The sequence below is a fragment of the Delphinapterus leucas genome, chromosome 6 (genome assembly GCF_059928025.1).
Source record: "Delphinapterus leucas isolate spDelLeu-1000000601 "Yukka" chromosome 6, BTC_Dleu_Yukka2, whole genome shotgun sequence".
NCBI lineage: Eukaryota > Metazoa > Chordata > Mammalia > Artiodactyla > Monodontidae > Delphinapterus > Delphinapterus leucas.
In genome coordinates this window covers 18,255,300-18,280,746 of record NC_143134.1, presented here as the reverse complement: position 1 = coordinate 18,280,746, position 25,447 = coordinate 18,255,300, and the positions used below count along the sequence as shown (strand labels likewise).

The 25,447-nt window shown below is 39.5% G+C and overlaps 1 protein-coding gene across 2 annotated transcripts in view; it reads left to right on the top strand.

Moving 5' to 3' along the window:
- Positions 1-25,447, top strand: part of ELP3 (elongator acetyltransferase complex subunit 3) — a 115,143-nt gene that overhangs the window by 12,339 nt on the left and 77,357 nt on the right. For both annotated transcript variants that reach the window (XM_022594970.3, XM_022594969.3), the window contains exons 4-7: positions 5,894-5,964; positions 6,903-6,966; positions 8,664-8,732; positions 11,102-11,256. In XM_022594970.3, coding sequence (XP_022450678.1) covers positions 5,894-5,964; positions 6,903-6,966; positions 8,664-8,732; positions 11,102-11,256 — 359 coding nt within the window. The remainder of the gene's footprint in view (positions 1-5,893; positions 5,965-6,902; positions 6,967-8,663; positions 8,733-11,101; positions 11,257-25,447) is intronic.

Sequence of the window (25,447 nt, the reverse complement as noted above, 5' to 3'; positions counted from 1 at the left end):
AATTCCTGAATGACATACGATGTTGAGTATCTTCTCATATACTTATTTTGCCTTTAGTGCATCCTCTTTGGTGAAGTGTCTCTTCACATCTTTTGCCCTATTCCTAATTGGGTTGTTTGGGTTTTTTATTGTGAAGTTTTAAGGATTTTTTTTTAATAGTTAAGATACGTGTCTTTTATCAGACATGTGTTTTGTAAATATTTTCTCCCAGTCTGTGGCATACCTTTTTAGTATACTTAAGTCTATGATCCATTTTGAGTCTGTTTGTATTTGAGTTTTTGTTCGTTTTGTTGGGTTTTTTGCTTTGAAAATCATTTTTATTATTCAGAGTAGTATCATTACTCATTGCAACAGTAGTGACCATATGTTGCCCACCTGTTACATACCAGCCACTGCACTGGTGTGTTTTCTAATTTAATCCTCAAAACTGTTTTGAGGGTAGGTAGTATTGTCTTCATTTTACAAAACAGGAAAATACACAGTAAGAGGTAGATAAAAGATTCAAAGGTTCATCTCTCTGGCTGACTCCAAAGTCATAGCTTTTTCTACCTTATCAGTAATCTTTAAGCTGTATTCTACAAAACGACAGGATCCGTATAAGTGTTTTAGGAGCTACTGTGGGGAATAATAGGGAAGCCGTGGGAGCAGGCCCCATCTCTACTTCACCCAGGGCTGTTGCTTTTCTCTCTTCTGTAAGTTGATGTTGTAAGTAAAACATTACTTGAAGGGAGAGTTCAGCCACTTAAAAAATGCTTGAAAACTCCTGCACATTGCTTCCCTGATCCCCACGTCCCTCTGCCTTCTTAGCTCAGTTAACTCTTACTCAGCATGGCTGTCAACCCCTTAGGAAGGCTTCCCTGACGCCGCTGGTCAGGGCTAATTAATCCCCTTCTTTGGGCATCCCTAGTATTTTCTTTTACCACATGCTTCTTACCATGTGGTTTTGAAATAGCCTATTTCTCTATGTCCTCCTCCCCTGCTAGCTTGTATGATTTCAGAGGACAGAGGCAGTGCATTACTATTTTTTTAGTCTTAGGGCCCACCTGCTCTGTGTAGCTCAGAACCTGGCCTATATTGTAGGCCCTCAATAAAAGATTGGGAAATTAGATTGACCTCATCAGTGGTATACATATACCACTTGTGTCTCATTTTAAATACAAACATTTGTTTGAAAATCTAAGTTTTTAATTCAGATTTGCAATTTTTTTTTTTTTGCGGTACACGGGCCTCTCACTGTTGTGGCCGCTCCCGTTGTGGAGCACAGGCTCCGGACGCGCAGGCTCAGCGGCCATGGCTCACAGGCCCAGCCGCTCCGTGGCATGTGGGGTCTTCCCGGACCAGGACACGAACCCGTGTCCCCTGCATCAGCAGGCGGACTCTCAACCACTGTGCCACCAGGGAAGCTCTTGATTTGCAAAATTATTTATTTTGGAGTTTCTGTAGATCACTAATGATTTAAGTTCAATTTTAATCATTTTTATTATTAAAAAATAATCACAGACTTACAGAAAAGTTGAAAATCCACTACAAAGAACACTTTATCCCTGAGGCATTTGAGAGTAAGGTGCAAAGCCAATGCCTTTGAATACTTTAGTGTGTACTTCCTACAAACAAGACCATTTTCTTACATCAGCACAATACAGCCATCAAAATCAGAAATTTAACACTGATACATTATCATCATCTAGTCCTCAGACCTCATTCAAGTTTCTAATGGTGTGTCAGTAATGACCTACAGGACCCAGTTCAGAATCACGTGCTGTGTTTAGTTGTCATGGCTTTTTAGTCTGGACACTTCCCTGTCTTTCCTTTACTTCATTACCTTAACACTTTTGAAGATTTCAGGCAAGTTGTTTTGTAGCATCTCCCTCAATTTGGTTTAATCAGATGTGTCCTCATAATTAGATTTGGGTTTGCATGTCTGGCAGGAACATCACAGAAGTGATACTGTGTTCTTATATCCTGTCAGGTGGTGCATAGTTTGTTGTCCTGTCACTGATGTTGTCTTTGATCAAGGTGATGTCTGCTCGGCGTCCCCTTCGTAAAGTTATTCTTTTCCACTTTGTAATTAAGAAGTTTTGTGTGGTGAAGTACTTTTTTTTTTTTTAATTTTATTTATTATTTATTTATTTGGGGCTGTGTTGGGTCTTCGTTTCTGTGCGAGGGCTTTCTCCAGTTGCGGCGAGCAGGGGCCACTCTTCATCGCGGTGCACGGGCCTCTCACTGTCGTGGCCTCTCTTGTTGCGGAGCACAAGCTCCAGATGTGCAGGCTCAGCAGTTGTGGCTCACGGGCCCAGTTGCTCCGCGGCATGTGGGACCCTCCCAGACCAGGGCTCAAACCCGTGTCCCCTGCATCGGCAGGCAGGCTTTCAACCACTGCGCCACCAGGGAAGCCCGGTGAAGTACTTTGAAACTATGCAAATATCCTGTTCCTTATCAGACTTCCAGTCTCCTCATTCATTTGTGTGACTGGATTAAATGGTTTCCTGTTTGGTGGGTTATAATCTGTTCTATCATTTTTTATTTTGATGTACAAATTTTCCCAGTTTTGACCAGTAGGAGCCCTTTCAAGCTGGTTTCTGTTTCTTTTTTAAATGTCCCCATCATTCTTTGGGCAGTTTCTAGCTTTCAGTCATAATAAAATGTTCCAGGCTCATCTTGTACTTTCTTTACCCCAGCCCTGGAATCAGCTGTTTCTCCAAGGAGCCCTGGTTTCTTTTAGTGGAGAAGAATATTTAGAAACAAAGATCTGAGTGCTAGATGTGCTCAGTGCCGTTAGGGTGTTGCTGCTCCCAGACCCTCTCCGTGGACCAAACTAGGAAATATATATGTACATATGTGCACACACATATACATAAAACATTTGCATCTATATTTGTGTGTGTGTACTGTGAGTCCACAACAGTACCTTTAATTTCGTCCAACCCACAGAGTTCATTCTAGTTCTCTCCCTTTGCATATTTTAACTTTCTTCTCTGAGGTACCGCCTCACACCGGTCAGAATGGCCATGATTAAAAAGTCATTACAAATAACAGATGCTGGAGAGGGGATGGAGAAAAAGGAGCCCTCCTACATTGTTGGTGGGAACGTAAATTGTGCAGCTGCTATAGCAAACAGTATGGAGGTTCCTCAGAAAACTAAAAATAGAGTTGCCATATGATCCAGCAGTCCCACTCCTGGGTATGTATCTGGATAAAACTATTGATATAATTCAAAAAGATACATGCACCCCTATGTTCATAGCAGCCAAGACACGGACACAACCTAAATGTCCATTGACAGATGAATGGATAAAGAAGATGTAGTACATATATACAATGGAATACTACTCAGCCATAAAAAAGAATGAAATAACGCCATTTACAGCAACATGGTAAGTAAAGTAAGTCAGAAAAAGAAACACAAATACCATATGATATCACTTATATGTGGAATCTAAACTATGATACAAATGAACATATCTACAAAACAGAAACAGACTCACAGACATAGAGAACAGACTTGTGGTTGCCATGGGGGAGCGGGGTTGGGGAGGAATGGATTGGGAGTTTGGGGCTAGCAGATGTAAACTATTTTATATAGGATGGATAAACAACAAGGTCCTACTGTATAGCACAGGGAACTATATTCAGTATCCTGTGATAAACCATATGGAAGAGAATATGAAAAAGAATGTATATATGTGTATAACTGAATCAGTTTTTTGTAGACAGAAATTAACACAACATCATAAATCAACTATACTTCAATAAAATAAATTAAAAAATCATAACTTTCTTCTCTGACAGTAAGAAATCTGGCTTGCATTCATCTTAGCGTATACCCTTATTTGACCAGCTGCCCCCATATGTAACTGATTGTCTAACTCTGCCATCACGTCCTTCTCGAGCAGATGCTCTTCCTACCCCACTGGGCTCTGACAGACCCCTCTGAGAATATCTTGCACACACTCTGAAGTCTAGCTCCAGTTTAATAGTCTCTATTCTAAATATTGAGATCTATTGGGAAGAGTTTGGGATACAAAGGTTAGGTTTAGATATAATTTTACAGAATTGCATAAGTAATTGTTCTCTTGTAGGCTATTTTATTAAAACAAATCAGAAAGAGCAAGAGAGAATAAGAAGCACCGTGACTTTAAAAATTATTAATTCCTTATTTTGCACTTAATTTATTGTAAAATATAATACAAACTAGTGTATACAATGCATATGTACATTTTGAAAATTAATAATATTGAAAAGAGATCACCCTGGTACCCACAGCTCAGTTTAAGAAATACAGCGTTACCAGTACTTTTGAAACCCCCTTGTGTGCCACCCTCTGATTGCATTCCTCTCCCGCTTTCTGAGCGATAACAACTCTCCAGAATTTTGTATGAATTAGTTTTTTTTTTTTTTTTTACATTTTACCAGGCTTATTTTGTTATGCACATATACATAGGCACTACATACAGTATGTTAAAGAACATGTTAAGAAATATCAGGAGGACACGGGGGCGGGGGAAGGGTAAGCTGGGACGAAGCGAGAGAGTGGCATGGACGTATATACACTACCAAACGTAAAATAGACAGCCAGTGGGAAGCAGCCACACAGCACAGGGAGATCAGCTCGGTGCTCTGCGACCACCCAGCGGGGCGGGACAGGGAGGGTGGGAGAGAGACGCAAGAGAGAGGAGACATGGGGACACATGCACATGCACAGCTGACCCACCTTGCCATACAGCAGAAGCCAACACACCATTGCAAAGCAACCACACCCCAACAAAGATGTTTAAAAAAAAAAAAAAAGAAATACCAGGAAGTTTATGTATCTTTTTCATTTACCCTGTGTTTTATGGCCTTGTTTATCACCTCCTTGTACCAGCTCACCAAACTTCCCTGGAGGAGCAGCAGACCAAATTCCTTAGCACCCAGTGGCTCTGAGCAAATATAGAACATAGTAGCAAGATGCAAAAGTAATGAGACAGACCAAAGGCACATATCAGGGGGACAATTTGTGAGTGGGGAAAGGGTTTTTCCGTTTGTTTGTTTTGCTTTTTACGGGATAGGGAAACACCAACTTTGGACAGTGGGAGAGAAAAAAGCTGCAGTTGGTCTTTTTAACACACACAGAACAAGTTAATATTGTGCTAAAAATATGTTTATGTATTAGGTTGGTTGAATAATGTGAAGGGTGGGCACCCAGAGGGAAGACATGGAACCTCATGTGCTCAGATATCCTCTCTCGTTTGAAAAGTTGTCTGGAGAGCAGTGCAAAGCCTCTTCTTCCTCTCGGGCCTGGCGAGTCTGCTGCCATGCTGCCCTCAGCAGCGCCGTGGGGCGGTGACGAATTGCCCCCGTAAATCACCGAGCACCACTGTGCTACTCCGTTTATTTTTCTGACAGTAATTTAGTGCTCGCTCTTTCCCACGCTTGTCATTCCATGTTTTTCCTCACATTAGAAGCCTTACTGCTTGAGAGAGGTCAATACAATTTTCCGTTTGTATAAATGAAAGGCCACAGTTTTTAACTCTTTTATAATAATATTCCTTGAGCCAGAAGAAGATACATTTTCCACATTTTAGTTACACTTCAACAATTATGTATTATATGCCTATAGGGCTCATGTTCAATGGCAAAGTGATGGACTGATGGTCTCAGATGTTTCCTTGTAAGATAGGGTGTCAAGAACTGGCTTATGTATTATCCGTCCTCCAGACTGACATCACACTTCATAATAGCTTGGTATGATGATTGCTGTCAAAATTGCACTGAGCCTGGCCGCGCCGCTCAGGGACCTCGTCGGGAAGGACGCGCGGGCTCGTGCAGGGAGAGCGGAGCCCCAGCGGGTGGCACCCATGCCACCTGTATGAATTATTTCATAATTGCTTTTTTATTAATCTTCCTTTTATAGATTGCTGTTGTGGCTGTCATGTGCAAACCCCACAGATGTCCACACATCAGTTTTACAGGAAACATATGTGTGTGAGTATGATTGTGATAAGTTGTGTATGTGTGTGTATTTTAATTGAACCAGTAAGTCCCCTAGAGCCTTGATCAATACATGCTGGTAATATTTAAAACTTTTTTTTGTTTGTATTTGTTTTTTGGCCACGGCTTTTGGGACCCCAGTTTCCCGACCAGGGATTGAGCCCGGGCCACAGCAGTGAAAGCCCGGCATCACTAACCACTAGGCCACCAGGGAACTCCCTGGTAATATTTAAAACTTTGACTTAATAGATTCATAAGTTAGTTCTTTGAAACAAGCACCTACTAGTAGGATGTCTCAATGCTTTAAAAATGAAGCATATAAAGATTTTAATTTGTTGCAATACACAGTAAAAAAAATTCATAGGTTACAGAACTCAAAACAGTAGATATTCTGTTAACTTGATAAACGATACATGGAAATATGAGCTGCCTAAATTCCAAATGTCAGAAGTTTATAATGAATTTGGATCAGAAAAGTATCAAAGTAAAAACTTATCTTTACTAATAATCTTTAAACTTACTAAATTTAGATAATTAGAAAAATTAGCAGAAGAATATTCATGACTCTAGACAGGAAGGTTATTAATCAGGAGAAAGATTTTCTTAAGTGTAGTTACCAAGAGAGCACTGTGAGTATCAATCCAAACTTAGGAAAACTTAGGCCTGGTTATTTGCCCCTAAAAGCTTAAACTTCTAAAATAATAGTGACTGCAATACTCTGAAAATGACTGTAATAATGTTCCTTTATATGTTTATCTTTTTACTTGCTAGTAGAAAATGTATATATTTGCAGATACTACAAAGGTACAATCTTCTGTTAGGATTCGAAAATGAAGCTGGTTCAGTCAGGATTTTACGGAGCCTGTAGATACTTGAACTAGACTGTTGAACTAAGTTCTGTATCTGACATCTTCATTTTATTGTATTGGCAGATACTGCCCTGGTGGACCTGATTCAGACTTTGAATATTCGACCCAGTCTTATACTGGATATGAGGTAAAGTAATGTGAGGCTGTCCTGAGGAGTGTTACAGCATACTTTATTAAGAGTATGCTTTTATAAGTACCAGCATTCTTAAAATTTTTATTTTTTTCCTGATTACATAAGTTATTCATCCACCAAACATTTGCTGAGTGTCTGTTGTTCAGTCACTGGCGAAATATTTATGTAAGCACTTATTATTAATATGTCAACATTGTTCTAAGTGCTTTACAACTTTAAACCTGACAGCAGGATTTTGAAGGTAGACACTATTATTATCCCAGTTTTTTAGATAAGGAAACCAGGGCCTAGAAGTCTTACATGACTGGCCTGGAGACACGCCCCTAATATGTAACAGGGCCAAGGGCTTTGAATTCTGTGCTCCTCACCAGTACATTGTCCTGCCTCTGCAGCTGTGAAAGAAACAGATCAGGTCTTGAGAAATTTACTTTCTAATAAATGGGGGTAGACAGTAAAGAAACAAACAAGAAAAAACAATCAGGTACTAGTAAATGCAAAGCAGGGAAGTAAAGTCAAGTAAGATGTCATAGCAGGGTGGATACTTCAGCCTTGGGGGCTAGGAAGGAATGGTCTGAGGAGGTGACATTTAAACTGAGCCCTGAATGACAAGAAAGAGCCTTTCAAGAATACCAAGAAAGAGCATTCCTAGCAGAGAGAATAGCTGGAACACGGAGCCAGGCTCAGAATGACAGTGGGGGGATCTGGAGCGGAGCAGGTAAGGGGAGAATGAGATTCGGGAGACGGGTGATGCAGGGGATTGTAAGCCAGGGCAAGGAGTTTGTTATAGGTGTCATGAAAAGCCATCCAGATTTAAAGCAGGGGGATGATATAATCCAGTTCCGGTTTTTAAAAGATCATTTGATGGTTCTGTGAGGGCAGGATTAGAGCAGGTGCAAGAGTGAAAGCAGGAGGCCAGCGAGCAGGCTTTCGAAGCCGTCGGCCTCATCCAAAGAGGCCAGCAGCCAGGAAACCATGTGACTTTTTTCTTATACATGTTTTTTCATTTCTTACCTGTTTTTCATAGTTCAAATTTTTAAAAATACTAAAAGAATTTTTCAGTGAAGACTCCCTCTCATCACTGTCCCCTGGCCACCCCTTTCTGCTTCAGCCCCCGAAGACAATCAGTATCATCCCCTTCCTATACGTCCTTCAGAGATAGTATATAGATATAAAAGCAATACATACTCTTTTTCCTAACTTTTTACACAGGAGGTAGTCTATCAAAACCTTGCACCTTACCTTTCTCATTTAACAATGTATCTTAGGGAACGTTTTATATCAGTATATTGTTTCATGGCCGTAGACTATTCCATTGTATGATAGCATGATGGCTTTTTGTTAAGCCATTGCAAACTGTTGTTGTATTGATATTTAATGATCTGGTTTAAAGGTTATTTTATCAAGTAACTCTTTTGAATGTGTATACACAGCTGTGTCTGTGAGCAGTATAACAATTTGGTGACCCTGGGGATTCCATAAGGGTTTACACAAAGATATAACTATGGTCCAAGGAGCTGCCTGCTGTTGAGTGGAGACCAGCCAAATGCTATTCAGGACATTATTTTGAACCCTGACAAGACTGAGAGAGGAAGAAAGGAGCCCAAGGGAACTTTATTTTTAATACACTTTTGAAACTACGTTTTATTCTTAATTCAACATGGGCATAACAGGATACTTTTCTTTTTTCTTAGCCAACCTCCATGCGAGCTATCCGTGCTAGGTATGACCCTTATCTACAGACAAGACACCGAATAGAACAGGTAAGGTTTTAAAAAGCATTGTTACATTAGATCTTTATACTTAGAAGGTATTATTGCTTGATTTGAGTTGAACCAGAAATAAGAACTGAAAGAATATTTCTCCCCTTTGTAAGTTTTTAATATCCATCTGAGGGAGGGGGACTATTATGCAATACCTAGCAAGGTCAAAAACACTACTTGCTTTAAAGACCGTATTATTTTCTGTAAGGATTTTATAGTCTCTAAAGTTCTTTCAATTTGTAGAAAGTTATTTATGGTATGAAATTTACAGAATATGGATATGTCTTAGACAATAGGTGGGTGGATTGAATTTTAGCTTCCATAAGCCAAGTGAGAAGTATTGTGACTAGTTTGCTGGGGTGTGAATGGGGAATTGACTGTACAGGGGGATGAGGGACTCTTGGGAGCCATGGAGTTGTTCTGTATACTGGTGGTGGTGGTGGCAGTGGTTACACAACTCTAAACATTTGTCAAAACTCATTTAATTGTACCGTTAAAGTTAGTGGATTTTATTGTATATAAATTATACCCCGGGAGTTCCCTGGTGGCCTAGTCGTTAGGATTCCGGGCTTTCACTGCCGTGGCCCGGGTTCAGTCCCTAGGCCACGATCCCTAGATCCTGCAAACTGCATGGCAAAGCCACCAAAAAAAAAAAAATTATACCTCAATATAACTGATTAAAAACAAGTACTGTGTAGATGGCCTTGCTCTGTTCAAGAACTCTGAACATTAATACAGATTTTCTTTTTCACAATTTTATTTTAAACTTGTCCAATTTCAAACAATGCAAGAACTGTCCATAGTTTTTATAGTTACATCTAGTAAGACAACTAGAAAATCTCAAATGGAAAGTAGCACATACCATAGTCAGTAAGTCGCTTCTGTGCTTAACTGTTATTACAAGTGGATACCAGCCACTTCTAATTTTCACATCATTGTCACTCAAGCATATATGGATCAGGATTGTCAGCTGTAGGAGAGGACCCCACCTGCAGGGAGCCAACATAGTTCCTAAACTGACCATTGCTTCAATTGCTTCAATTTCTTTTTTAGCCATAATTTTTTTTTTTTTGGAACCCATGCCCCTTGCAGTGGAAGCACAGAGCCCTAACCACTGGCTGGACCACCAGGGAATTCCCTTAGCCATGATATTTAACTCATTTGCAGTGTTTCAGTAGAGTTCGAAATGTTTATATTTTCCAAACAGGAGCATGGGTTTTGAAAGATTTTAGAAACTACCAGAGAGTAGTGATTCTTTTCCTAACTGTAAATGCACTAGAATCACCTGAGTAACTTTTCCAAAACACATGCCAGATTTCACCGCTGAAGTTCTGATTAAGTCTGGTTTAGGGTCCAGGCAAGATATTTTGAAAAACCTACCAGGAAGATTTTGTTGTGTGTTCCTGGTAAACAACCATAGTTATAAAGTATTCTTTTAGTGTTGATAGCTATGTACACGTACTTACAGATATATATTTGCATGTGTATGCACATGCATGCCCATATGCTTATGTATCTGTAAGGATTTACATATGTATAAGGATGTATGTATGTATAAGTTATTTGCCATTTTCAGAAACAAGTATAAAACAAAGTAACTTTTTGCTCATATTAAGTGTGGACATCCTCTTTACGTAGTACATTAGAGTTCATAATTTGTAGTCTACTTGACCTAGTTTTTCTCAGGCCTAAGATATGGCAAGAAATTTAAATACCTGTTTCTAAAAATTAGAATCTTGCCTTATTGTAGTTGAAAAACTGAAAGATCTATACCATTCTCTTCCCAAATAGAAGAGATGTCATATTTCAGACTTTATTGTCCTTCCGCCACCCCTGAAACTAGGCTTAAGGTGCTACCTGTACCCAGAAACTTCATAATTAATTCAAAACTTTTCATTTAAAACTGCTTTCTTAACGTTTCTTTCTAATCTAGTGTTCTCTTTCTTTCACTTGCATCAAGTCCTGATTATGTTGCATATAGCCTTCTTCGTCCCCAGTGCTGACCACAAAGTCTGGCATAAAATATGTAATCAATAAATATTTGTTTATTCTATTACATATTGTGTTATTTGCTTTGCTGCTCTCTAATTTATATTCTTTGTATTATTAAATTTTCACTTAACTCTGTAAGTTGACATCAGACTTCTTGTTTATTATTTTTAATTCTCGTCCTCCTTATTTGAGCAATAATTTCCTTTTCAGGCCCTGGAGTCTATTTTTTTTAGTCCATAGAATTTGCTTAACATGTTTGCTTCTCATTTTTAAACTATACTGATGAGAACACCGCAAAGTAAAATTAGAGATTTGCAATAACACTCTTAGGGTAGTTGACTGTATCTTTCTAACGCTGATGAATTTATGTCTTTCAGTTAAAACAACTTGGTCACAGTGTGGATAAAGTGGAATTTATTGTGATGGGTGGAACATTTATGGCCCTTCCAGAAGAATACAGAGATTATTTTATTCGAAATTTACACGATGCCTTATCAGGACATACCTCCAACAATATTTACGAGGCAGTCAAGTAAGAAATCCTTATTTTATCATATTCACCAACGCTGGTTGTCAGTTTATCCTCCTAGCAGCAGTCTGTGAGAATTCCTTTTGCTCTATGTCTATATTCCTAGTTCTTTCGGGGAGGGAGGGGAGAGGATGTCATTCTTTTTATTTGCATACCTTTCATGGGTTGTAAGGTTAAATACATTTTTTCCCAATTTTCTTGAGATACAATGAACATAGAGCACTGTATAAGTTAGGGTGTGCAGCATAATGACTTGATGTCACACATATCATGAAATGATGTGCACAGTAAGCTGAGTTAACATCTGTCATCTCATACAGTCCTAGTCCTTGTACTTGCTTCTGTTTTGTGGGAAAAAGGATTATGTTTTTAAAAAGTGAGTATGGTCCATTGGTTATTAGTATTTTCACAAAATCACTATGTGAAAGAATAAAAAGAAACTAAAAAAAAAAGAAAAAGAAAGAACAACAGCAACAAAAAACCAAAACCAAGGGATTTCCCTGGTGGTGCAGTGGTTAAGAATCCGCCTGCCAATGCAGGGGACACGGGTTCGAGCCCTGGTCCAGGAAGATCCCACATGCCATGGAGCAACCTAGCCCGTGTGCCACAACTACTGAGCCTGCACTCTAGAGCCCATGAGCCACAACTACTGAGCCCGTGTGCCACAACTACTGAAGCCCACGCGCCTATAGCCCGTGCTCCACAACAAGAGAAGCCACCGCAGTGAGAAGCCCCCACGCCGCAACAAAGAGTAGCCCCTGCTCGCCGTAACTAGAGAAAGCCCACGTGCAGGAACAAAGACCCAATGCAGCCAAAAATAAATAAATAAGTAAATAAATTTACTTTAAAAAAAACCCAAAAAAACCACTGTGCAGATCTTCTCAGCCTTAGGCTGGTCTAAACTGCAGGGGTAGCTTTCATTGGACTAGGTGAGCCCACCCAAAAAGAGCACTGGGAGTACTTTTAATCTGAGACATTTAACTGCTATATAATCAACAAAACAAGTGACTTTTTTAAAAAAACATATTTATCGGGTATAATTGTTTAACAATGTTGTGTTAGTTTCTGCTGTATAACAAAGTGAATCAGCTATATGTATACACATATCCCCATATCCCCCCCCTCTTGCGTCTCCCTCCCACCCTCCTTATCCCACCCCTCTAGGTGGTCACAAAACACCAGGCTGATCTCCCTGCATGTAGCAGCTGCTTCCTACTAGCAATCTGTTTTACATTTGGTAGTGTATATATGTCAGTGTTACTCTCACTTTGTCCCAGCTTGCCAGCTTCCCCCTCCCTGGGTCCTCAAGTCCATTCTCTACGTCCGCGTCTTTATTCCTGTCCTGCCCCTAGGTTCATCAGAACCTTTTTTTTTTTTTATGATTCCATATATATGTGTTAGCATAAGGTATTTGTTTTTCTCTCTCTGACTTCACTCTGTATGACAGACTCTAGGCCCATCCAAACAAAACACTGCCATTTACCATTGCAACAAAAAGAATAAAATATCTAGGAATAAACCTTCCTAAGGAGACAAAACACCTGTGTGCAGAAAACTATAAGACACTGATGAAAGAAATTAAAGACGATACAAACAGATGGAGGGATATACCGTGTTCTTGGATTGGAAGAATCAACATTGTGAAAATGACTGTACTACCCAAAGCAATCTACAGATTCAGTGCAATCCCTGTCAAGCTACCAAAGGCATTTTTCACAGAACTAGAACAAAAAATTTTACAATTTGTATGGAAACACAAAAGACCCCGAATAGCCAAAGCAATCTTGAGAAAGAAAAACAGCTGGAGGAATCAGGCTACCTGACTTCAGGCTGTACTACAAAGCTACAGTAATCAAGACAGTATGGTACTGGCACAAAAACAGAAATATAGATCAGTAGAACAGGATAGAAAGCCCAGAGGTAAACCCATGCACATATGGTCACCTTATCTTTGATAAAGGTGGCAAGAATATACAATGGAGAAAAGACAGCCTGTTCAGTAAGTGGTGCTGGGAAAACTGGACAGCTACATGTAAAAGAATGAAATTAGAACACTTCCTAACCATACACAAAAATAAACTCAAAATGGATTAAAGACCTAAATGTAAGGCCAGACACTATGAAACTCTTAGAGGAAAACATAGAGAGCATTTTGACATAAATCACAGCGGGATCCTTTTTGATCCACCTCCTAGAGAAATGGGAGTAAAAGCAAAAATAAACACATGGGACCTAATGAAACTTAAATGCTTTTGCACAGCAAAGGTAACCATAAACAAGATGAAAATACAACCCTCAGAATGGAAGAAAGTATTTGCAAATGAAGCAACTGACAAAGGATTCATCTCCAAAATATACAAGCAGCTCATGCAGCTCCATATCAAAAAAACAAGCAACCCAATCCAAAAATGGGCAGAAGACCTAAGTAGACGTTTCTCCAAAGAAGATATACAGATTGCCAACAAACACATGAAAGGATGCTCATCATCACTAATCATTAGAGAAATGCAAATCAAAACTACAATGAGGTATCACCTCACACTGGTTAGAATGGCCATCATCAAAAATATCTACAAACAATAAATGCTGGAGAGGGTGTGGAGAAAAGGGAACCCTCTTACACTGTTGGTGGGAATGTAAATTGATACAGCCACTGTGGAGAACAGTATGGAGATTCCTTAAAAAACTAGAAATAGAGGGCTTCCCTGGTGGTGCAGTGGTTGAGAGTCCGCCTTCTGATGCAGGGGACACGGGTTCGTGCCCGGGTCCGGGAGGATCTCACGTGCCGCGGAGCGGCTGGGCCCGTGAGCCATGGCCGCTGAGCCTGCGTGTCCAGAGCCTGTGCTCCGCAATGGGAGAGGCCACAACAGTGAGAGGCCCGCATACCACACACACACACACAAAACTAGAAATAGAACTACCATATGACCTAGCAGTCCCACTACTGGGCATATACCCTAAGAAAACCATAATTCAAAACGAGTCATGTACCACAATGTTCATTGTAGCTCTATTTACAATAGCCAGGACATGGAAACAACCTAAGTGTCCATCGACAGATGAATGGATAAAGACGATGTGGCACATATATACAATGGAATATTACTCAGCCATAGAAAAACAAGTGACTATTATTTAATAACTTGTTTTAATTACTGTTTAATATTAAATAATTTGTTTATGGATGGAATCATTTATTTCAAATTCTAGTTGACAGAAGACAATTATGCTTTCTTTTGATACCTCATATCTCCATTTTTAGTGAGAAGAATACTAAGGTTTCATATATAGTTCAATGATTTAAGAAATGAAAGTCTTAGAATAGTTTTTATTTTCAGAAATTTCAGGAACACCTGGCTGAGTTACTGTGTACTATTCTCTTTTATTTACTCAACATTAATTGAAGGCCCATTAGGGGCCATGCACTGCCTTGGACACTGGGAACAACATGGTGAACAAGACGGATGTTGTCCTTGCCCTCGTGGTGCTTACATTCTACTGGTTCAACAAATAACAAACAGTAAGTGCTGTGATGGATATAGACGGCTATGATGGAGAATACCTGGGCTGATTCTGCACACAAAGTGGTGACATTTAAGCTGAGATCTGAAGTATAAGGAGGGAGTCAGGCCAAGCGCAGAAAAAGGAAGAGGCACTGAAATGAGGAAGAACTTGAGGTGTTCCAGGAACAGAGAGGAGGCCAGGGTATCTAGATTCCAGTGAAAAGGGGGGCATATGTCATGAAGGGAGATTGAAAAGTTAGGTGTGGGCCTGATTATACATGCTTTTGAGGACTTAAAAACTTTCGAATCAGCAGTAGGAAGTAGATGAATGGTTTCAAGCAGGAGACTGATGTGTTCGGGTTTGTAAGAAGCTCATTCTGGTTATTGTGTGGCTGCAACATGAGAATGTTGGTGCAAGAGTGGACGTGGGAAACTGGGTGGAAGAGTGTTGTATCCACCCCAGCTCAGATGAGGGTGGTGGCAGTAATGACAGAAAAGAATAGATGGATTAGCTGTATTTTTGTGTGGAAACTGACAGATTTTGGATGAGGTCCACAGTAAGAAAGAGGAACGAATCAAGGATGACACCCAGGTTTTGGTTGTAGGAAATGATCGAGAGTTGTGTCACATACTGAGATGGAAAAGACAGAAGGAAGAACAGGTTTGTGGGAGAAAATCGAGAGTTTTACTTTGGCTGCATTAAGTTTGAAATGCCTAGAATACATTCAGGTGGGGATGTCCATAGGCTATATAAGAGATGTCTGGGCTGGTGATATAAAATTGGGGATTATCAGCTCATAGATGGTATTTATAGCCATGCAAATGGATAAGGTCACCTTATGGGAGAGTTTCAGATTTCCAAGGTATGCTACATGAAAACGCAATTTTTAGGGCCATTCTTGCAGTGTGAGCCCATCATTTTTGTATACGTGCCTGTGAGTATAAATGCATAGAAGAGGTGGTAGAATGGTGATCATCATAGGCAATAGTTAGCACTGAGGAGAAAGGGACATGAGACGTGGGGGTAAAGGAGGACGTATACAGCGTACAGTGTGCTGAGCATTGTGATAAGTATTCACTTATTCAGTTCTTATAAGAAGTCTTTAAGTATTTAACTTATCCCTGTTTTACAAGCGAGGAAACTTTCATTACCCTGTAATTAAAACAGTTTTTGGACAAGCACACTTGTGAATGAATTTTGAATGATCCATCTGTTGGTCAGATATTGACAGCTAACGACCTAGGTAGGGCTTCCTCTTGGAATTGGGGACAGGGCCGTCTTTTTGTGCTCTCCCTACTTCTCCTAGCCCCTTCTTTTGCTCTCCTTTGGGTTGGTATAAATGAAAAGAGTAGAGACTTTTTCATAAGTTTAAATAAATCTCAAGGGTACTTTGAGGGGCCTGGGTAGAGAGTTCAGCAGCTGGGAGAGCATGTGTGAGCCGCTACTTTGTGTGATCGCCAGTAGAGGATGTGACAGGTTAATTGAATGTGGACTTTGAGCAACAGCTGGCCCAGGTGATCTCTCCATCCTGCAGGGCCTTTCGTAGCAGGATGAGATGGGACCATATTTTACTGCTCATTCAGAACTTGATCATTCATGAATATGAGTCATGCTGAGTAAAACGCTGAAGTCTTTCAATCTTTAGAGGAGTAATGATGTAAATCCATCGCATTCTTCCTAATAATACTGAAAATCAGATGATAGCTTAGAATAAAATGCAATTGGAGGAAGAAAAACAACCTTAATTAGTTCAAAGCCCCATGATATTAGGATGGCAGCAGTACCTCAGAGGATTACTGACTAAAATCCATTGAACTCTGAGAATTCCCTCACAGGATAATCTATTCAGACCATCATATTTTTCTACGCATGCTTATGTATTATATATTTTTTCATCAGTGCAGCTGTCCTCATGTTGCAGACCTTGCACATTATGTGGATTTGAGCCATAAGTATCTTGGACTTGTCCCGCCCTTCCCCACCCCCATGAAAGCTTGCTGCAGAGCTTTTCAGTCTACAGTTTGGGTCCCCTGGGTCATGTGAGCTAGGCCAACTGAAGATCTGCATAATGAATTTTTAGGATGCAGTTAGTCTGACATCTCATCAACTGAAACTTTAAAAATATTTGCTCTATTCTTTGTGTGAAGTTTTATCTTTATTTTTGCAGAAATGATGCAGTGTCTAGTGGTGTTTGTAAATTGCCTTTTTTTTTTCCAGGTGAAAATAGAGTTTTATTATTATTATAACTTGCGATTACGGTGTGTGTGTAGAAAAAACCGTTTGGAGAAGCAAGCCTCTTTCTCTAATGGACCAGGCAGAGCCGGCGTTGTTTTGTTTCTGTTCTTGAATTTACCTCAAGGGGGCAACAAACACTTTACTACGGATAAAAATTTTTATGGGATTTGAGCCTTCATTGCAACAAATATCATGAATGGCTCTCGGGAAGTAGTAAAAGTACGATCTGGGAGCCATGAAACCATCCATAAATGCTACACTGAATCCTGCCAACCCACATTCGACATGTTTTGCTTTTTACTCCTGGTCTCTATACTTTTATGAGATTATCTGGAAAAAGCCAATTTGTGGTATCTTGTTTGCTTTGTTGAGGTAAATTTTTACTGCCAATTCCCTATAGTAGAGTTGGTATTTGTTTTTCAGGGAAGCTTTGTATAATTTGAAGAAATAGTTGTCTGGTTTGTATTATAGAGACATAGAAAACTATTTTCAAATGTTGACATCTTTGCAAAATGTAGAGCAGCCCAGAGATACTGTGTTTTGAACATAATGTTTTCTTCAAAACTTTTGGATGAGATATTTACTTTGCTGTTCTCTAAGTTCTCTTGCGCAGAGGGTATTCATGAAAACTGTTTGGGTTACCCAGCATGACCCACCTCTGTCAGAGGCAAGGTGATGAATTTCAATTTTATTTTACTAGTAGTTGATACTAGTACAACTACACGGATGTAATACTGACTTTGACAAGCTTGGCATAGGTGGGGTGTTTTTTGTTGTTGTTTTTAATAAATTTATTTATTTTATTTATTTATTTTTGGCAGCGTTGGGTCTTCGTTGCTGCGCGCAGGCTTTCTCTAGTTGCAGCGAGCGGGAGCTGCTCTTCGTTGCGGTGCGCGGGCTTCTCATTGCGGTGGCTCTTCTCGTTGCAGAGCAAGGGCTCTAGGCGTGCGGGCTTCATTAGTTGTGGCATGTGGACTCAGTAGTTGTGGCTCGTGGGCTCTAGAGCGCAGGCTCAGTAGTTGTGACACACGGGCTTAGTTGCTCTGCGGCAGGTGGATCTTCCCAGACCAGGGCTTGAACCTGTGTCCCCTGCATTGGCAGGTGGATTCTTAACCACTGCGCCATCAGGGAAGTCCCTAGGTGGGTTTTTTTTTTTTAAGATTAATTTTAAATTAAGTTAAAAGTTACATATTGTGACAGATGAGTCAACCGTGTTTAAGGTTAAAAGTCTTTGTTTGAATTAGTGTCAAGTTCTATCAGCTCAAGTGTGTCTCTGCTTTGCTATTGTGTGTGTCATCTGGTTAAAGTTTTGCTTTTTTCTTAAAAGATTAAGAGTTAGGGTAAGGAAAAGCCCTAACAAGGTGAACTTGGTTGTTATTTATGGCAGGTTAGTAACAAGCAGTGTGTTATATCCTTGCAGATGGAAACATTGGAAAGCTTGAGTGAACAGAGAGGTCAAGGACAAAGCAGGTGTGATTTCTGTGAAGGCTCATTAAATCAAGCAAAGTGATAATCACTCATTACTATCAGCTAGACTGAGACTGCAGTAATCTCCAGAGATCATCAATTACTGGTGACTATCATCCTCTAAAACTCATAGCTCTGGAGGTGAAAAGGACCAGCAGTGGGATCTGAGTCACCCGTTCACCAGAATGCAAATGTTGCCAAATATCTCAAAACAACCTTTTAAAATGGTTTTATTCCTTTTTAATCAGCCTTGCCCAGAAGCAGTTTTGCATTCAATTTTTAATGCTCCTTGGCTGTTTTCACAAGATGCAATTTAAAAGAGTAGTTACCCACCAAGAAGTAGGTGAGTCATACCTTCTCCCTGTGGAATTTTTAATTCAGTTCTGTTCCTTCCTCTTTTTTCCCCCTCCATCAATGACTTTAAATCCTCCAACTATGTCCTTCTGTGTCTTGGAAAAACTAGAGTGCTAGGTAATGCTGGGTCCCAGGCCCAGAAGCTAATTTCATAGATTTGCAGAGGAATGAAGAAAGCAAAGCAACCTAAGAAGACCTGAAAGTGGCCGTCTCCTGCCTTGCTGCCCTGGCCTTATTTCTGGCAGGCCTCAGAACCTCTCGCATGTCTGGACTTTGGCTCTAATACCCTCCCCATCCCCGCCCCTCACTTCATATTGTTGATCACTTTTACTTACTCCCTTGATAATCAGATTTTCGTAGATGGTGACCAGGATCCTCAACATTGGCAGTCCAACCTAGGATACAATCTTAGTCATCATAAAAAGAGGTGATATTAGTTGTTTTTCTTCCAGCATTTTATTTGAAACAAAAATTGAAAGAATTTTCCAGTGAACATCCCATACCTGTCACCGAGGTTCTACAGTGTTTGCTTTATCACATACTTATCCAACTAGCCATTCCTCTATCCACCCATCAATCCTTCTTTTTATTTTTTTAACACATTTCAAAGCAGGCTGCAGACTTCAGTACCCTTCTCCCCGGATACGTGCATTTGCACATCATTAGCTACTTCACTGTTTGTAATATTTTCTTTTCAAGTAAATTTACATACTGTGAAATGCACAGGTCTTATGGGTACTCTTTGATGAGTTCTAACAAATGCATATACCTGTGCAACAAAATCATACTAAGATATAGAACATTACCATTGTCCCAGAAAGTTTCCTCCTGTCTCCTCCCAGTAAATCCTCACCTGCACCTCCCAGAAGCAGCAGTCTTCCCTTTTTTTCCCTTTCATAGATTAGTTTTGCCTGTTCTAAAACGTCATATGAATGGAACCATATAGCATATACTCTTTTGTGTAAGGCGTCTTTCACCGAGCGTTATATTTAGAGATTTATCCATGTTGGGTATTTCAGTAGCCGTTACCTTTTTAGTGCTGGGTAGGATTCTGTTATATGCATAGAGCACAGTTTGTTTATCCATTCTGTTGATGGATAGCTGGGCTGTTTCCGGTTTGTAGCTATTATGATAAAACTTCAGTGAACATACTTATATAAGTCTTTTTGTGAATATATGTATTTATTTCTCTTGGGTAATAACTAGAAGTGGAATTGCTACATCATATGTTTAGTTTCAAAACTGCCAGACTTTTTCCCAAAGTGGTTGTACCATTTTTACTCCTACGAGTAATGTATGAGTGTTCATTTGTTCCACATCCTCACCAGCATAAGGCGTTGTCAGTCTTCGTAAGTTTAGGTATTCTAGTGGGTGTGTTGTGGGTTTAATTGTGGTTTTAATTTGCATTTTTCTGATGACTAATGATGTTGAGCACTTTATTACGTGCTTACGCTTTCTATATATATTTCCTTTGTGAAGTGTGTGTTAAAATCTTTTGCCCATTTTTTATTGGGCTATTATATATCCTGAATTCTAGTCCTTTGTTAGATCTATATTTTACAAATACGAAAACCCAGTCTGTGGCTTGAGTGTTCATTATGTTAATGTATTTGAGCAGAGTCTTTTGTCTTGGTAAAGTCTAATTTGCAATTTTTTCTTTCATTAATTACTGCTTTTTGTATTATCTCTAACAAACCTTTGCCTACTCACAAGGCAAAAAGATATTTTCCTGTGTTCTCTTCTAGTTATTGTTTTAGCCTTTATATTTACCTTTCATACGTAGGCTTATGATCCATCTTGATTTAATATTTTATGTATAGTGTGAGGTAGGAGTCAAGGTTTCTTTTTTTCCATATACATACCTAATTGTTTCAACATTACTTGTTTTAAAACTTCCCTTTCCTATATAGATTGTATTGGCACCTTTGTCAAAAATCAGTTGGCTAGGGCTTCCCTGTTGGCTCAGTGGTTAAGAATCCGCCTGCCAATGCAGAGACGTGAGTTCGAGTCCTGGTCCCAGAAGATCCCACATGCCGCGGAGCAACTAAGCCCGTGCACCACAACTACTGAGCCTGCGCTCTAGAGCTCACAAGCCACAACTACTGAAGCCCGTGCGCCTAGAGCCCATGCTCCGCAACGAGAGAAGCCACCGCAATGAGAGGCCAGCGCACCACAACGAAGAGTAGTCCCCACTCGCTGCAACTAGAGAAAACCCACGCGCAGCAACAAAGACCCCGTGCAGCCAAAAATAAATAAAATAATTTTTTAAAACATCAATTGGCTATATAAATTTGGGACTGTACTCTCTTCTGTTCCGTTGATGTGTTTTTGTCTTTATGCCAGTACCACAGTCCTGATTACTGTAGTTTTATACATTTAAGTAGTATAAGTCTTCTAACTCTGTCATTGTTTTTCAAGATTGCTTTGGATATTTTAGGTCCTTTACCTTTCTATATAAAGTTTATGCTTATCAATTTCTATTAAAAAGTGTGATAGCCATATTAACAAACAGAAGGATAAAAACCATATGATCATCTCAATAGATGCAGAAAAAGCTTTCAACAAAATTCAACGCCCATTTATGATAAACACCCTCCAGAAAGTGGGCATAGAGGAACCTACCTCAACATAATAAAGGCCATATATGACAAACCCACAGCCAACATAGTTCTCAATGGTGAAAAACTGAAACCATTTCCTCTAAGATCAGGAACGAGACAAGGTTGCCCACTATCACCACCACTGCTCAACATAGTTTTGGAAGTTTTAGCCACAGCAATCAGAGAAGAAAAAGAAATAAAAGGAATCCAAATCGGAAAAGAAGATTTAAAACTGTCACTGTTTACAGATGACAAGATACTATACATAGAGAATCCTAAAGATGCTACCAGAAAACTACTAGAGCTAATCAGTGAATTTGGTAAAGTAGCAGGATACAAAATTAATGCACAGAAATCTCTTGCATTCCTATACACTAAAGATGAAAAATCTGTAGGAGAAATTAAAGAAACAGTCCCATTTACCATTGTAACAAAAAGAATAAAATACCTAGGAATAAATCTTCCTAAGGAGACAAAACACCTGTTTGCAGAAAACTATAAGACGCTGATGAAAGAAATTAAAGGTGATACAGACAGATGGAGATATATACCATGTTCTTGGATTGGAAGAATCAACATTGTGAAAAGGACTCTACTACCCAAAGCGATCTACAGATTCAGTGTAATCCCTGTCAAGCTACCAATGGCATTTTTCACAGAACTAGAACAAAAAATTTTACAATTTGTATTTAAACAGAAAAGACCCTGAACAGCAGAAGTAATCTTGAGAAAGAAAAGCAGAGCTGGAGGAATCAGGCTCCCTGACTTCAGACTATACTACAAGGCTACAGTAATCAAGACAGTATGGGTGGGAGGGAGATGCAAGAGGGAGGGGATATGGGGATATATGTATACATACAGCTGAGTCACTTTGTTATACTCAGAAACTAACACAACATTGTAAAGCAATTATACTCCAATAAAGATGTTAAAATAAGAAAAAAGACAGCATGGTACTGGCACAAAAACAGAAATATAGATCCATGGAACAGAATAGAAAGCCCAGAGATAAACCCACGCACGTATGATCACTGTATCTTTGACAAAGGAGGCAAGAATATACAATGGAGAAAAGACAGCCTGTTCAATAAGTGGTGCAGGGAAAACTGGAGAGCTACATGTAAAAGAATGAAATTAGGGCTTCCCTGGTGGTGCAGTGGTTGAGAGTCCGCCTGCCGATGCAGGGGACATGGGTTCGTGCCCCAGTCTGGGAAGATCCCACGTGCCGCGGAGCGGCTGGGCCCGTGAGCCATGGCCGCTGAGCCTGCGCGTCCGGAGCCTGTGCTCCGCAACGGGAGAGGCCACAACAGTGAGAGGCCCGCGTACCGCAAAAAAAAAAAAAAAAAAAGAATGAAATTAGAATACTCCTAACACCATACACAAAAATAAACTCAAAATGGATTAAAGGGCTTCCCTGGTGGCGCAGTGGTTGAGAGTCCACCTGCCGATGCAGGGGACACGAGTTCGTGCCCCAGTCCGGGAAAATCCCACGTGCCACGGAGCGGCTAGGCCCGTGAGCCATGGCCGCTAAGTCTGCGCATCTGGAGACTGTGCTCCGCAACAGGAGAGGCCACAACAGTGAGAGGCCTGCGTACCGCAAAAAAAAAAAAAAAAAAAAAGATTAAAGACCTAAATGTAAGGCCAGACACTATAAAACTCTTAGAGGAAAACATAGGCAGAACACTCTATGACATAAATCACAGCAAGATCCTTTTTGATCCGCCTCCTAGAGAAATGGAAATGAGAACAAAAATAAACACATGGGACCTAATGAAACTTGAAGCTTTTGCACAGCCAAGGAAACCATAAACAAGACAAAAAGACAACCCTCCGAATGGGAGAAAATATTTGCAAACGAAGCAACTGACAAAGGATTTATCTACAAAATATCCAAGCAGCTCATGCAGCTCAATATCCAGAAAACAAGCAGCCCAATCCAAAAATGAGCAGAAGACCTAAATAGACATTTCTCCAAAAAAGATATACAGATTGCCAACAAACACATGAAAGGATGCTCAGTTGTCACTAATCATTAGAGAAATGCAAATCAAAACCACAACGAGGTATCACCTCACTCTGCTCAGAATGGCCATTATCAAAAAGTCTACAAACAATAAATGCTGGAGAGGGTGTGGAGAAAAGGGAACCCTCTTGCACTGTTGGTGGGAATGTAAATTGTTACATCTGCTTTGGAGAACAGTATGGAGGTTCCTTAAAAAACTATAAATAGAACTACCATATGACCCAGCAGTCCCACTACTGGGCATATACCCTGAGAAAACCATAATTCAAAAAGAGACATGTACCACAATGTTCATTGCAGCACTGTTTACAATAGCCAGGACATGGAAGCAACCTAAGTGTCCATCGACAGATGAATGGATAAAGATGTGGCACGTATATACAATGGAATATTACTCAGCCAAAAAAGAAGTGAAGTTGAGTTATTTGTAGTGAGGTGGATGGACCTAGAGTGTGTCATACAGAGTGGAGTAAGTCAGAAAGAGAAAACCAAATGTTGTATGCTAACATATATATGGAATCTAAAAAATAAAAAAAAAAAGGGTTCAGATGAACCTAGGGGTAGGACAGGAATAAAGACGCAGACGTAGAGAGTGAATTGGAGGACACGGGGAGGGGGAAGGGTAAGCTGGGATGAAGTGAAAGAGTAGCATTGACATATATACACTACCAAATGTAAAATAGATAGCTGCTAGGAAGCAGCTGCATAGCACAGGGAGATCAGCTCGTTGCTTTGTGACCACCTAGCAGGGTGGAATGGGGGGGGTGGGAGGGAGGCGCAAGAGGGAGGGGATATGGGGATGTAAGTATACATATAACTAATTCACTTTGTTATACAGCAGAAACTAACACAGCATTGTAAAGCAATTATACTCCAATAAAAATGTTAAAAAAAATAAGTAAATAAAAATAAAAAGTGTGGTAGGATTGGGAATGTGTTTAAACTATAGAAGAATTTTGAGAAAATTACCATTTAACATATTGTTTTCCAGTTTATGAACATAGTCTATCTCCTGGTTTCCTTAAGTGTTTTTTAATTTCTCTTAGCAATCTTCAGTTTGGATATTTTGTAAGCTTTTTGTTAAATTTATTCCAAAGTATTTTGTTGATGCTATATTAAATGAAATTTTTAAAAATTGTATTTTCAAATTGTTTGCAGCTAGTATCTAGATACATGGTTGATTTTTGTATATTAACCTTATATCATATGACCTTACTATAAATTCACTACTTAGTTCTAAAAGTTGTTTTTGTAAATTTGCTGGGATTTTCTTCAAAAACAATCATATAATCTGCAAATACAGTAAGTTTTAATTTTTCTGTTTGGATTTGCATGCTTTTCTTTTTCTTGCCATATTGCAACGGCTAGGACATTCTGTACAGTGTTAAATAGAAGTGGTGAGAGTGAGTCTCTCTGTCTTATTCCCAGTAATACAGGGAAAACATTTAATACTGCAGTGTTAAGTATAGTGTTACTTGTGAGTTTTTTTATAGACGCCTTTATCAGATGGAAGAATTTTGCTAAGAGTTTTTATCATTAACTCATTTGTCTAATGATTTCTGTCTGTATTTAAAGGATCATATGATTTTCCTCTTTTATTCTGATAATATATAGCACTTTTATTGATCTTTTAATGTTAAACTAACCTTGCATTCCTAAGATAAACCCTATTTGGTCAAAATATATTTTTCTTTTTATATATCACTGGATTCACCTTTCTAATACTTTGTAAAGGATTTTGTTCATGAGGGATGGCGGTTTGTGATTTCCTTTTATGTAACTTCTTTGTCAGGTTTTGGTTTTAGTGTTATGCCGGCCCTATAAAACAACTTATGAAGTGTTTCCTCCTCTATTTTCTGAAAGAGTTCATGTAAGATGAATATTATTTCTTCTGTAAGTGTTTGCTAGAACTCAACAGTAAAACTATCCAAGACTGGAGTTTCTTTATGGGAGGGTCTTAGATGATTAATTCAATTCCTTTAATAGATAAAGGAATATTCAAATTTTCTGT